The sequence below is a fragment of the Epinephelus lanceolatus genome, chromosome 16 (genome assembly GCF_041903045.1).
Source record: "Epinephelus lanceolatus isolate andai-2023 chromosome 16, ASM4190304v1, whole genome shotgun sequence".
Classification (NCBI taxonomy): Eukaryota; Metazoa; Chordata; class Actinopteri; order Perciformes; family Serranidae; genus Epinephelus; species Epinephelus lanceolatus.
The window spans coordinates 25,790,559-25,805,627 of NC_135749.1; the positions used below are offsets into that span (position 1 = coordinate 25,790,559).

General features: G+C 42.0%; 1 protein-coding gene across 3 annotated transcripts in view; it reads right to left on the minus strand.

Annotated features, from left to right (window-relative positions):
- Positions 1 to 15,069, minus strand: part of samd12 (sterile alpha motif domain containing 12) — a 171,898-nt gene extending 156,829 nt beyond the window's left edge. Inside the window, exon 1 of one of the 3 annotated variants that reach the window (XM_033637229.2) lies at positions 14,165 to 14,665. In XM_033637229.2, the coding sequence (XP_033493120.1) occupies positions 14,165 to 14,225 (61 nt within the window). In that variant the 5' untranslated portion in view covers positions 14,226 to 14,665. Of the gene's footprint in view, positions 1 to 14,164; positions 14,669 to 14,912 lie in introns of those variants that run through there. The other 2 variants (XM_033637230.2, XM_033637227.2) reach the window with 2 other exon arrangements.

A 15,069-nucleotide genomic window follows, 5' to 3' on the forward strand; every position in this document is an offset into this window, starting at 1 on the left:
AGCCAAGAACCCCAAAATGACCAAAAAATCAAGATGTTGACATATTGAAGAAGCTTCTTGGATGAGAGGCAAAACGTCTTCAAGAAACCCAAGCAAGTCCAGTTGCTTATGATATAGCACTTACTATTACCATGACCTGGATGACTGAGAATCTTCACCGACATGTTGACATATTGCAACATGTTAGTGATTTTGAAAGAGCATGCCACAAATCTAGTTGAAAATAAATGTCTGTGTTCCTCTATGTCCCTATATGAAAATTGTGGGAGGATAAAACAATATCATATATCACTGTGGCATATTCTTTAGAAGGAATAATAGTCTGAATAATACAGTACTGATATGGACAATTGGTGGTGCCATGCCATTGTTGCAGTGGCTAATAATTATGCAGCCCCAATGGGGTGCTCCAGGAATGACTCCTAAAATCTGGAAATGAGTTAGCATTTTAGGACTCCCCTGTCTCCATGTCAATGTTTTTTTGAATGGGTTTTTGGTAACAAGCCTGAAATAAGGTCTGTGGTTAACACAAGCTTAAGAGACTTTGACGTTTTGTTCTATGACATATAGTCTCTAACCCACTTGTGAATTTTGAAGCTTCTTTGTGTCTTAAAAAATGCAGTTGCATTAGGCTTCATTTGTGAAGATTATCTTGCTGAACAAAACATGTAAGTATCATAATTGTTTGTTTGCCACAGATCTTATTTTCTGCAATAATCCAAAATCCAATGGAAAAATCCTGTAGGCTTTTAAACGAGGGCACCAGGGTGACACTAACTTATGTGTCAGCCCACAGAAAGATGTCATCCATGGATAATTCTATCCAGTATTCATTCTCCCAAACAGATGCACATGGCTAAATTATCATGCCGAATGATTTCAACAGACGTTTTAAGGCCTCAACCAATCACTCCTTATCTCTAAAGTTAACCAACCCAACCAACGAAGGCAACAAGGACAAGCCACTCAGAGTGAGTGGGGCGGGTCATGCCCTCACCACAGTGGGAAGGTCTGATGATGTCACTGCATAATAATTAGCCATGTGCTTCTGTTTGGAAGACTGTGCTAGAAAATAATGGGCTGTACAAATACAAAGGGGCTTTCTGACCATTGGGACATTTTTCTACTATCGCGGCTTGGGAGTTATGAGCAGTCCCGCAGTTGGTGTCAATCAAGAGAAATTTCACTTTACATGAGCTGTAAAACACTGCTTATATTAGGCCTATATTCACATCAAAGATGAAAAGCAATTTTTGTCTGTTTAACTTGGGAGATTACAACTAAAACCTATATAATCCAGTAATGGATTATCTGTATGTGCCCTATGAAAACATTGCTGCATTGATAAAGTTACACATTTTTAAAAAAGAAGCATGTATCTTCATAAACATGGCATATTGTCACATCCATATTGCTCATTAAGTCAGCAAGTCAGCAAGAGAGGTGCAGTCCAGAAATTAGGATTCAGCCCTTATTTACCTGCCACATCGTCTCTTGCTGCTCAGCTTTAGAAGTCCAGCCGTCTTGTTCCTGTCTGCGTGACTTGTTATGACCTTTCGCCAGTCTTTGTGGACTTTTTGCCAGACTGCCTTTGCCCTTTTTGCTCTGGCTCCCTGTCTGCTGTTAAACCTTGCTTTTGTTTTGACCATCAACACAGTAAACTTTCTACCTCTAAGTCATGCATTTGAGCCAAGTTCCTCAGTATCACAGATAATATAAAATAGAGAAATAACCTGAAGACACTTTTGTGATTACTGCACCCACCTCGAGTTATGAATTTGGCCACAGTTTTGCTTTGATGTTCCAGCACAAATCTGGCATTTTGGTACTTAATAGAAAAACTAAACATTCGCCTAATGTTTTGCTTCTTTCCTGCAGATTCCATCTGCTCGGAGCTCATTGTACCCCTTCCCATTGTTTCTCTTCAAGTGCCTGATTAAATTAGTAGCACTGTAATTTGCTTCGCTGCCACCACCCTTCCAAACACATGAAAAAGAGCAATTACAAATAACCGTTTTTGGTCAGCACTTAAATGTGATTTCAGTCTGCTATCCAGCTGGTTTCAGACCATGAACAGCCCTGATGCTTGTACACAGACACTTCATATCGGATTGTTGCATCACAACTTGACAAAGAGCTGCTTCGAGTAAAATTGCCAGAAAATGTCCTATTTGGATGGCCTTACTTCACAGCTGCACATCCTCATACAACATGGAGCCAACCTATAAACTAGGGATGTCAGTTTCAGCTCGACAGCCATTAACCAGTACCTACCGCTTAAGTTTTAAGGGGGAAAAAAGCAAAATGATGTGAAATACAAGAGGCCTTTCCTTTTAGTCTAGCGCTCCATTAGCTTCAGCACCGAACTGTAAAGGTTATGAGAATTTTAGAGGTGGTGAGAATAAAAGGTTTTGTCCTGTAAATGTCTTGCCTTTTATTTAGGGCAGTGCAATATTGGGAAAATCAAATATCACAATATTTATGAGCAAATAACTCAATATCGATATTGCAATGATATAGTAGGGTTGACTATTGGTGGCCTGGAGAGTGGGTCCAATGTTTTCACTGTAAAGCTGTTGGGTCAGGACAGCTTTACTTGCCGTAACATTAGCCGAATGAGTGGCACTGCTAGCTAGCTCCCATCCCTGGATGGTGCGCAGTGCAGTACAGTGAAGCATAGCAAAATTAATCCATAGTCTAACAAGTGTAACCGATTAAAAGCATTCTTGGCGGTTAACTGATTACTGGTTAACCATTGGCATCCCTTGTATAAGCATTACTGTTGTCTAAAACTAGATACTGTACGTGTTCCACTTTAAAAGCTGTCAAAAGATTCAACTCTGCAGCTCTGCTACAGCATGCCACAAAATGACAGTCTTCACCTGACACTGACTCCCTCCATCTGTGCCCACTCAGTGACACACAAACTGCCTCAGATCTGTAGCTTCAATCAGTCAGCAAGAACAGAGCCCAGAGAACCTCATGGTCATCAGGGACCGGAGCTGACACACCGCCAAGTGTCTGCACTCAACACAGCAGGGTGCCAAATCATGCAGAATATTTCACAAAAAGCACAAAGGTCGTCGTTTGTGAGGGGGAGAAGAGGCGCACAAAAGGCTGGAAGTACTTTACAATGGTAAAGTGATCGATGAATGACTGGAACATTCGGCAATATTCGTCTCTTCCCCTGAGTTCAATTTGCCTTGTGCTCGTACGTCAATGAAGGTCGATAAAGATACTGTGTACAGAAGATTTTGTTCTGCCCTGTTTGGTGACACAGACAAGGACCCATGCTGTCAGCCAGGTTAATATTGCAGTGCATTAAAAAAAAAACAGTCCTAAATAGAGGTTGGATGCTGCAGAGGATTTGCATAAAACAAAGACAACACAAACCCCTTTGCCTTCACTCATCTGCATATTCATCAGATCTAAATGTGGAAGAATCTACACCTTTTCCTTCTTTGATCATTGTGAATCAGCCTCAGTTTGTGCAAGTGTGTCAAGTGCAAAAATGGCTTACAATTCGAGTTGATTGAGCTGTAGCACAAAGTATCCCAAGAATACAGGTGACACTTCAACACAGTGAGGAAGAAACCTTCAGGTGTGACATGAATATGAAAATAACTCTGATTCGCAACACCAGCGCTTCAAAATTGAATTTAATCTTCTCCACTGGGCTGTATCAGTATTCTGGGCTGTGGTTATGTAAGGTACCATTTTTTTAATCTTAAGAATGCAGTTCTGCTTGAAACCACATGAGATTTTCTAGAACAAGTACACCAAACTTACTTGGACAAGCCTCTCTGTAAGTTATGGTAGCGTATCAGCCCTACTATTGTACTCCACTGAAGAGCATTAGATAGGAAGTATGACAAAGTAAAGCTAAGCCAGTAGCCAGTTAGCTTAGCTTAGCATAAAGACGAGAAACCAGGAAACAGCTAGCCTGGCTCTGTCCGAAACTTTTTTTGGCTTTGTGCCTGTATTACATAGGAAAGCTGTAACATTAAAAGGGAAAGAGAGAGGGGATGACATGCAGCAGGGCCAGAGTTGGAATCGAACCTGCAGCTGCTGCAGCAGGGAAATGGCCTTTGTACACAGGGCTCCCGCTCTACCGGGTGAGCGCTAATGGCCACCCCAAGTACTGTCCAAATCTATCACGTTACATCTGGTTTGTTTAATCCGTTCAAAGATTTAAGTGTCAAAACAACACATTTTGGGGTGCCCAGTAGCTCAGCGAGTAGAGCTGGCATCCCATGCCCAAAAGCAATATCCTTGCTGCAGTGGCCATGGGTTCGATTCCAGCCCATGTGCCTCTGCATGCTGCATGTCATATCAGCTAACTCGCTGCTAGCTGTAGCTTCAAATTCAACAGATAGACATGAGATTAGTATTTTCTCATTTAACTCTCTGAAAGACAATTATATTATACCTTACCTGTAGTGCTATTTATTCGTCTATAGATTGTTTTGGTGTGAGTTGCCGAGTGTTGAAGATATCGGCCGTAGTGATGTCTGCCTTCTCTCCAATACAATGGAACTAGATGGCACTCGACTTGTGGTGCTCAAAGTGCCAAAAATATGTTCAAAAAACACAACAGAAAAGTCTCTTTCCAGAAATCATGATGCGGATACTCAAGATAATCTACAGACCTTGTTGTGAGCAGTTTCATGTAGGAACTATTTTCTTTCTATTAACTACATCCGCCAAATGTATCAACATGCAAAAGGAAGCCTACATCTACTTGTGCACGAGGGGCTCATGCTCATGACAGCGTGAGGTGTAAACATTAATGGCGTCCTCCTCAGGTGAGCTGTACATTAGCTAGCTCAGTGGTGATAGGTGAGCTAGCAGTGGATGCACGCCTTCTTCTGCGTGGTGATTTGATTGGCTGATGTAGTTTGATAGAAAGAAAATATTTCCTACATGAAACTGCTCACAACAATGTCTGTGGATTATCTTAAGTAACTGGGTTATCATTTCTTGAAAAAGACACTGCTGTTGAATTTTTCAAATGTAGCTTTTGGCGCTTTGCACACCACAAATGAGTGTCATTTACTTCCATTGATTTGGAGAGAAGGCAGACATCACTATGGCTGATATCTTATCTTAAAACACTCAACTACTTACACAAAACAATCTAGACCGATAAACAGCACAAAAGTCAGGAAAGAGGAAAAATATGTTATATTTGATTTGGGGGTAAACTGTCTCTTTAAGCCACCGGCTTACTTCTAAATTAAATTCTGGTTAAACTGAGTGTGAGCTTGAAAACAAGGGGGCCGTCATGTCAGGCCTGAGACAGATCTGACAGTATTGTAAGGAGTAAACCCCTGACATTTGAAAGACAGATTGTCTCCAGGTACAAGGCAGGAGATGTAAATCTCTGTAAGTCCGTTGATGAGAGACCTAAATGGGCATGCTGACATTGCGACAGGACAACTCTGTGCCCACTGCAACTATTTTTTCTATCCTTATTTTCTATTTTTATTTTCTGCTTAGCTCTCATTCTAAATTCCACGCAGCAGCACTTTAGCATGGTGCATCAAAGATGGCTGTAGGTCCACCCAAGGGAAGATTACACAACACTGCTCTCCTGTGACATTTGCCACATCTTCTGTCATCTTAATCCCATTCCTGCTGAGTAAGGTCAGGCAGACGCTCCCTCACCATAGCAACTCCTGATTAGCCTGACTAAGATGTAATCCAATCCAATAAACATGTTTTTTCGACTAATTCTATTCTTGGGTTAGATCCCGGGGATGGATTTGAAATGAGTTTTCTGAATGGGTGAACAAGCAGGCTGAGCAGGGCAGGACATATCAAGGAGGCTTGACATACAGAGGCAAGAGAGGAGGAGTAAAATGAACAACCTCTGCCACAGGGGTAAACACTGTGGCTGGACATGGGGTCTGGTTCTTGGCTCTTTTCCACATCTGTGTGTATCTACATGCATAGCTTCTGTCACATGTTGACAAGAAACCTAGTTCTTTATTATTACCCTAAGGTCACGTAGCCTTATTATAGCCAGCCTATTATGACATAGTAATGACATAAGCATTTATTCAGAGTGAATAACACTACGGGCTGTTGACCGTGTGGTTAAGACGCATACCATACAACCACCTTCCCTGCATGTCATACCTCTCTCTCTTTCCCCTTGTGTCCCATTTCTCTCTGAGCTGTCAACTGTCCAATAAATCCAAAAAGGATTACCTCAAATAGCACCGTGTTATAAAAGTGGGGCTGTGTGAGCTTGGGTATGTTGCCACAGGTGCCGATAAGAGGATAAAAAAATAATTGTACTCCTTTGAGGCAACTCTGGAGAGTTATCACAGCGGGAATAATTTGCTCCTCTATCCTGATGTTTTCAAAGTAAACAGTAGAATTAACATATTCATTCTACAAGGTAATCTACCTGCAGTGTGTGCTTATTTGATTGCCCCACCAAGTGCAATCCCAGAGGACTTTGGACTGTGCTGTGAATAGGGCTGGGGGGGGGGATATAAGAAATATAACAATATTTTTGAATACCTAAATATTGCCATGATACTATGATACTGTAGGGTTGACTATTGATGATTGAAATATTGACACAATGACATTTTTGATATATAATCATCAGTAATGTGGATACTATGACTAAGTGGGTAAAGGCAGATAATAGCAATAGATAACAGCTGGAACAGTCTTGTAAGTTCAGAAAATTACATCACTTTAATGTAATGCTGCATCTAAAACCAGGAAAAGACAACACTTACAGCCCATTCTCATTCCCAGGTCGTGAAATACTAACACTTTGTCGCGCTTCTTGGCATGTGATATCGATGCCAAAGGCACCTTGAGCGTATTCATGAGGCGCACTGGGCTTTCAACGAACTCCAATGTAAACCCATCCACAGCAGTATATAAAGCTGAGAGCAACTGAAGTAGTATTTAAAGTGAAAAAGTCTGCGTAGGGTGGGAGGGAGTTGAGGTGGATCCAACTGGACTTTCATCCAGGAGACCACAGTTTGTGTCCCGTATGAAACCAACTCAATGTTGTTTAAATGAAACGTTACGTAACTTACATTCCTACATCCCATGTGAAACCAAAAGTCACCGTTTTAACTGACGTCACTCCAGTGCTGATTTTACGTCACATAGCACGACAAACTGACTTATTTCCACCTAAAAGAATCATTTAGTTTCTAAACCTTACTGCGACCATTTCATGACATTAACCATGTTACAGTGTGTTTCAGCTGTGCGTCACACCTTTATACTACCTAGTCATTGTTGCGCAGTTATGCCGTCTTGCTGTTCTGTATAGGAGGTACAATCGCAGAATGGGGAACAGAGTTGTCTCGCCTCTGAGCCTGGAACAGAGGTAGTAACAGCGCCGAAACAATGTCTGTATAGGGACAGCCAGCAGGATGGGAACGTGACCTTTTGATGACGTGTTATGTGTGTGACCCACAGCGAGAGAATTAAAAAGCAGCTGTTAGCAGCTAGCAGCTAACTCATCGAAGAAGAACAGCGGCTGAAAATGTCACAAACTGTCACAAACAGTGAGGTCCATCATCAGTGAGGTCCTTACCCTCTGAGCAGAGGATGACATCAACTGCCAAGTAACAGCGACCGTAAATGATTGTTATGCCATTGTTATTGTTTATAAAGCGCTGCCGTGTTACATGTCACACTAGAGGCCGATACTGTTGTGTTACATGTTGCACCTGTCACGCCTGTTTTGATTCTGCGATGCCAGGATGCAGTCTATAATCACACAATGGAGTGGCATGATCCCATGGTTGTTCAAATCTGTGTGACAATGCAAAGGTGGCAAGAGACTTCCTAGCAGCCCTATAGCTGCTTAAAAGGGTTGCTGCTGTGTAAAAGGGGCTACATATACACTAAAGGGTGTCCTGTGCATTGGCATAAGAAGCCAAGGGGCTTGACAAAGTATTGGTATTTGACAACCTGGGTTGACACCTACTTACCTTAATAAAAATAATAAGAAGCAAGGTTCAACTTGCTTGACTACACTGCGTTTCTATGTCGGTCCCCCTGCCGTGCCAACCACTGTTCGACCATTTCTGTTTCTTTCTGAGAGAATCAATCAATCAATCTGACATTCACATCTACTTCACACAGTGATTTACCGGCTGTGCAGAGGTGAGGAAGGAGTCAGGGTTTAAACTTCTCTCTCTACAGCTGTTTTTTTTTTTTTTTTTTTTACACAGCTATGTCTGTGAACAACTGCCTTTCTAGAGACACACTACAGCCTCATTTTTACTGCTTCCGCCAAGCACTTCAGTTCGTTACCAACTGGAACTTATTTTTGTGTTTACATTGTCAAATGTTGAGGATTGTACCAAAAGAAATATTGTATTCCATACTGTGTTGAGGTACCTTGCACACTAACCTGATACTAAAAGGTGAAGCGAGAAACACTGCAGTCCGTTGATTGGTCAAGAGAGAATTGCCACTCTGGCTCTACAAAGATTCAATGCACAAACCCATATCCCATTAAGAAAGACTCTGAACACTCCAGCCTGTTCATTGCTGTTGTTAAAGTGTTGCACAACCATGTTCGGACGGTCAACAGGGTGCAGACATTCCTTCCCTGTAAAGAGGTAATACACCAAGAGCTGGACGGAGCAGTGACGCAGCTTAACTGTTCGATAACAATGCCACCTACATTATAAATTATCATCTGGGGTGAAAATGCTTAACAGATCTAGGGTTTAGGTACATGCCCATACAGGTTACGTACCAGTTCTGAGGGTACAATACAGAAAGTGTTGGTGGAAACGCAGCTTATGAAACAGTATCCCATGACAACCAGCTTTTCACACACCTGCCCCATAGTCATTGTGGTTAGGACTAAATATGATATCAGATATTATGTCGTGACTTTGTCCATATCAGCTGTTAGGAGGCAACAGTACTTGAGACTATGATCCACACTGAGGACTTGAGGCGGGATGATCTACAGCTTCGTCACCAGGAGCCTCTATCAAGCCAATGGAGTGCTACCGCTGCCTAATTACGACAGTTAAAAGCAATACGAGTCTGTATTTCTATGAGATTAGTTCTCAAAACACAAGTACAACTGCATGTGACACACGAATGTGTAAGGCCGGATCAAGCCACGCAGCTTCACTAACAGATGATGTAATCCATCTCAAACACGGCATCAGATTTACTGTCCAACATGATGTAACAATTCCCAAGACTCTTGTCTTACACCTCTTGCAGGTACAAGAAATGTGTCAGAGAGAGCAACACATTTTCTGACACATACTCCTCAAGCATTTCCTTTCCAGATGAGACTTTAAAAAGAATGGATGCTTGCAAAAAAAGATGCTTGCACAAAGAAGCAATATACAGATTATGTTGTAGAGTTTTAACTAAAAGCAGCTAATATAAATTTTCACACTACAGTATGTAGAGCCTGATTAAACCTCTGTCTCCTTCTTTAGAAAGTAAATTGAACTTCTTGCCACCTTTAAGTGTTATCAGTACGGAGCTTTGCAGATGTTTGAGCAGAGTTTTGTGTTTTCTTGCACAGACTCAATTTGCCAAAAGAAGCTAAGTGGAAGTGCCTTTCAAAGTAACGCTGAAATGGCGGGAGGCACTCTCCAAAGTGCTAGTTTCTCAAAGAGCTTATTGTCTTCTCATGTGTTATAAATTATTAAATAGTTGACCTATATTCTTGTGTCTTAGAGGGGTTGGTGGAGCACTGGAACAGAAAACAGTGACACTGCAGAGTTGTTGTGATTTCTCTCAAACGTCACATCTTAAATTAAAAGTGATGATGCTGCGGGGAGCTTTGTCTGATCCACAGGGAGAGCTTTGCTTTTACCGCAGAGGAATAAACAACACCCGTTTTAATTAGAGCCAAACTAAAAACAGAAACAGGACTTTTTATGCTAACTGTGGCAAATTTAGAAATGCAGATCAGAATGCACTATGTAAACCAATCAGTGAGTGTCATCTGAGGGGAACGAGGATAGAAACACAACAGCAATAAGATTATACTTGACACACTTACTGCAGGTTACTTTCACTTGTGTCTTTTCTGATTAATCAACTGATCATTTGCATTTTTTGGTCTAGAATTAGTCATAGACCCCCCGGGGACTCAATTTATAATGATAACCACTAATTAATCTTTGCATTTGAGAAGCTGGAACCAAATAATGTGATTTTACTGATGATAAGATTCAACAGTCCAAATAATCACTCATTAATTTCCTTTCAATGAACTACACAATTTCAGAACAAAATCTAAATCATACATTTAGATGATGGTTAAGAAGTTGACAGAAGTATTCAGATCGTTTACTCAGGTAAAAGTATCAATATAACAAAGTAAAAATACTCCATTACAAGTAAAAGTCCTTCATTTGAAACCCTACTTAACATAGTACAAAACAATTAGCAGCTGACCTAATGGTTCACAAAGGGTCACAAAATAAATCTGAGGGGTCATGAGGTAAGGTTGTCAAAAGTATTGATACTTAAATACTTCTTTTTGATATCATTTTATTGTTTAAAATACTAATATTTCCTTTAATTATACATTCAATAGTATCAAGAGTACTGAAGAAGAAAAAATATCTACAATCAGATTTTCAAACCAAGTCTGCACAGATGAAACTAGAAAAGTGCACTCAATAGAGAGCAGATCTCTGGCAGGCGGCCGTGTGCCCCCCAAGCTGATCATGGACACGCTGGACAATTCTTTAATTCCAGCAGACAGAGTACCCCTGCTGTGCTAAATCAGGCGGACACAATGCTCCAACCTGCCTTACTTTAGTGGAACATAACATATGTGTTATGGAATCAGTCTGCAGCTGCTCTGGTTTAAAATGAGACAAAACCTTTCTACAGATGTCAGTTTCTAAACTACAGTGAAGGTCAAAATGTGTCCTGCAACTGACAGTAAGGCTTGTTGTTTTTAGCTGAGCCTGATTTCTGGAAAACTTGTGGCCACTACCAGCCAGTTAAGAGGAGTGGGGAGTCAGCAGTCGATGACAGTTTAACAGTCAATACAACAGGTTTTTCAGAAGAGATCACTGAGCATACAGTCACAAATATGCACATGAAATATTAGGCTGATTGGTTCAGTAGTTTGCTAGACTAGCTGTGGACAAACGCATACATGCACACACACAACCAAATGCATGATCGCCTTGAGGAGATAACAGTCAGGGGGAAAAAATGGCCCTCAAAACTGTGTTGGTATGTGTTCAGTGACTTGTTCTGTACCAACACTGTGTCCAGGTTGTTACTGAAAAATTATTTTGAGTATCTCAGAGTTTTTTTTACTTATTGCCGAGGTATCAAAAGAGGTACCAAGTATCTTTAGACATAACATTATGTATTATAATCACAACATTATCCTAAGATGATTAGTATGACGCAGAGAATTAGAGAAAAAAAAGTTTGGCAACACAATTCTAGACAGATTTTTTGGACTGATTCTTTTCTTTCACTTATTTCTGTGTGTGAAAATTGATAATTTTACCTTTTTGGGCCTCAAATAGCTATTTAGCTGAAACCATCTGAGAAGTTTAGACAGGAAAACAAGTTTTAGAGACCTGAAACATGACAAGACTGGTCACAAGCCACAAACATGTTAATGTAGTGTATTCTATAAGGGCATTGCATTTTTGTAGTGAAATCTAAATCTGGAAAGTAATCTGATATATAGTGCCGTAGAAGATTAAAGTGGCAGAAACTAGAAACGAGTAAAGTACTTTAAAGTAAATGTACTTTGTAATTTTCCACCACTGACTCCTATCTGACTTTCCCTTTGAGGAGGAGCATCATCATCATGGTCTTCAAGGAGAAAGCATTTCAAAGTGTTGTATTTCAGCCACAGCATGCGGCTGTATAGGATGTTTCGGCCGCTCTGGCAAAATCTGATCCAACGACAGCGGCTTCAGGGGATAGAGACATGACTTATAATTCATCTCTCTCAGTGACACAAGTCAGTGAATCATGATTGAACGCACTGAGTTGTCCCAGAGCTCCTTGAGCTGCTCAAGTCACAAATTGTATTGATGCTGTATTTCACACTTTGCATTTCTGCAGCAATGACAAAAGAAACAGAAGTTAAAGCTTTCAAAAACTGTATTCTGCTGTTAAAAAAAAAGCTTTTGTGTATTACACCATCTGTGAAATTGTTAGATGAAAATGATACAGTCGTGTCATAATTTCGGAATTCCACGGTTTTGGAGAGGGTGTTTCTCCATAACTATCACATCAAACAAAGAGATACTATTAAAATGCTAACCCACGGATTTTATTCATCTGTGTTAGCCCAGATGACAAAAAGATGAGAAAGGTATGAAGGAATGGATAAAACTGGATAACGGATAAACCATTCAGCTCTGGAACAAAGTGTGCATCTGCAGGCAGCCTTAGCGCCCACCTTCCTCTTCTCTGCTTTGAAAGACGAATCTCAAGAGATGCATGACTGAAACTATACAGAGGGATATGCTGCTGGAAGGATGGCAGTGTCATAACTGCTGCTCTTGTGCTCATCGTATATCATTAAAGACACATTAAAAAGCTTTGAGACGGATGGCAATATCTTTTACACCTGTAGGTCAGCTGTCAACACCACAAAGAAGCTGCAACATCAGAGCAAGAGGGGTGCAACTTGTACGAGACATTTCTCAATCTTAAAAAGGCACAAATAGAGAAATTGTTGTTAGAGTGGGGGCAAGAGGCCTCAAGGGGAGCTCTTGGCTTTCAGGTAGTCATTAGGTAAAATATTAGGTTTTGTTTCAAAATTTGCAAGGGTTTGAGGTCCTCCCCTAGGAAATTTTGAGTGCCAAACACTTAATTTCCTGCATTCTGGTGAACTTTTATGCATCAATTTTTTGCCTTTTCAGAATCAACTTATGGTGGAAATATCCTTAATTTCATCAAAATAAAAGTCCCCTGCCACTTCCATGTTTCCATTTGGGGTAGAGCTTTGATTGGGGCCCAAAAAAATCAGTCCTGACCCTACATGAACCTGCACAGCCCCGACCATGGCAGCAGTTTTGGACCCAAGCCCAACTCAAAACCCAAATTTCAACTGTAAAAAAATATATATTTTCTAACATTTTTTACAAGGGCTGATGTGTTTCCTTGCACAACTTTTCCTCCTCTTATTCCTTCTGTTATTTCAATAGTCTGCCATCAGCTCTGCATCTTGTGCACAACAGGTTTGGCAGAGTGGGCTGCGCCCCTTGGTGCCATGGTGATGTGGCGCACAGATGATGACCACTGCTCTCCGCTGCATGTTATGCACATCTGCGCAGTTACTGGGGAGCTAGAAGCAAACACTGCCAACCAAGTCACCTTGCAGCCCCTCTCCCATGCACGCTCTCTCTCTCTATCCCCTGGATCTCCACTATATTGCTCCATTATTCCATCATCACTCTGCCTTTCTCTCTGTCATGACCCCTCCTCTTTCTCTCTCTTACCGTCTTGATTCAATCCAATGCAACTGCTGCCATTTAAGCACAAGAACTGCCAGTTTCATAAAAAGAAATACTGAGAAATATTACAGCCTGGCCTGGCCTGGCCCGAACCCGCCAGGTTGGGCCCAATCGGGCAGAAAATCAAACCTCTAATTGTGTGGGGACAAATTCACAAGTTCTAAATAGTGAGAGGGAGATGTCCCCTGCACCCCCCTGAAATCTGCACCTATGGTTCACAAGTAGAGAAAGATACCCTCACACTGCATTTGGCAAAACAGGAGTTAAGCAGTAAGAGTTAAGCAGCAACACGCATCTTCTTTTGGGTCCTCAACATGGGAAAACATGAAGTCACGCAGCAGAGCATCAGCAGCACTCTGCATCAGTGCCAGCACATATAAATATTGATCAGCAAACACAGCATGACAGCATACAGCCCATTGCTATACATGTCAATAGAGGAACAGGAGAGACAGGTTCAGGTCAAACAGCACAACGTGTGGACAACGTGTATAAAATGCCCTGTAATGGCTGTCAGAGATGAATAACCTGATCTAGGTTAGGTATGCAGGAGTGTCTCATACCAATCATACCTGCACTGGTAGACACACAGTGGACTGAACTGGAAAAGCCTTTGAAGAGGGAGAGCTAGTCCAGCTGCATGCATGTGACACCCCCTCCCTCCATCTCCCCCTCCAACATACCTCTCATTGGATTCTGGATCCACAAGATGCCCCCGATAAGGTGAGGAGACTGGCCGAGCATCCCGAGTCACTTTCCTCACCTCTAATGTCCGGAGCGAGCACCTTATAGCACTGATCTGTTCACTGACAATCACGGGGAGAAGCGGGTGACTTCCCCTGTCCACATGTCTCACCACCTGCTGCCAGATGAGCAGCCTCAGCCGGAGTGCTGAGCGCTCTGTTGCGCCACAACACAGGGAAAAAAAGCCCGGTGAATATTATCTAAGAAACAAATACCCAGGAAAGAGGTGTTGATCTCAGCTGTGCGGAGCTCCGGTGTCCTCCAGAGAACACAGAGCGCACGGCACGCCGGGGATGATTATGCAAAAGAAGTGGACGCTCCTCTCCTCGGTCGCAGACCTGTTAACCAGTCTCCAACGACCAGGCGCACACGCACACTCACAATATAAATACAGAAAGAGGCTGCGCGTTAACACGAGTCTTTATGGTGTGTGATCATGCACTATTGCACATACATCATGCACAGTGTAATAATAACAGAAGATGACCAGGGCTACGTAATGCAGAGAGAGCAGAGGCTGCAACATCACCCAATCACAGGCTTTCACAGGTGACCCGACTGTGTCTGGGTTGAGCCATGCATGCACACCATACAGCTCCGATCATCACGACAACTCCAACAATTATGTTTAAAACGAGCACAGAAACGGAAGTGGCATCGTGGACATCACGGGGTGAAGCGTCTTACCTTCGACAGCCATAATGCTACTCCACAGATTTGGGCATCACTCGTGAGGGAGCAGGCGAAATGTAAAACTCAACGCTCTCTCATTGTACCTTGTTTGGCGTGTTATCATCACTTTGCTGCGGGCAAGCCGGAGCGCACAGCTGCTGCCGCGCCTCAA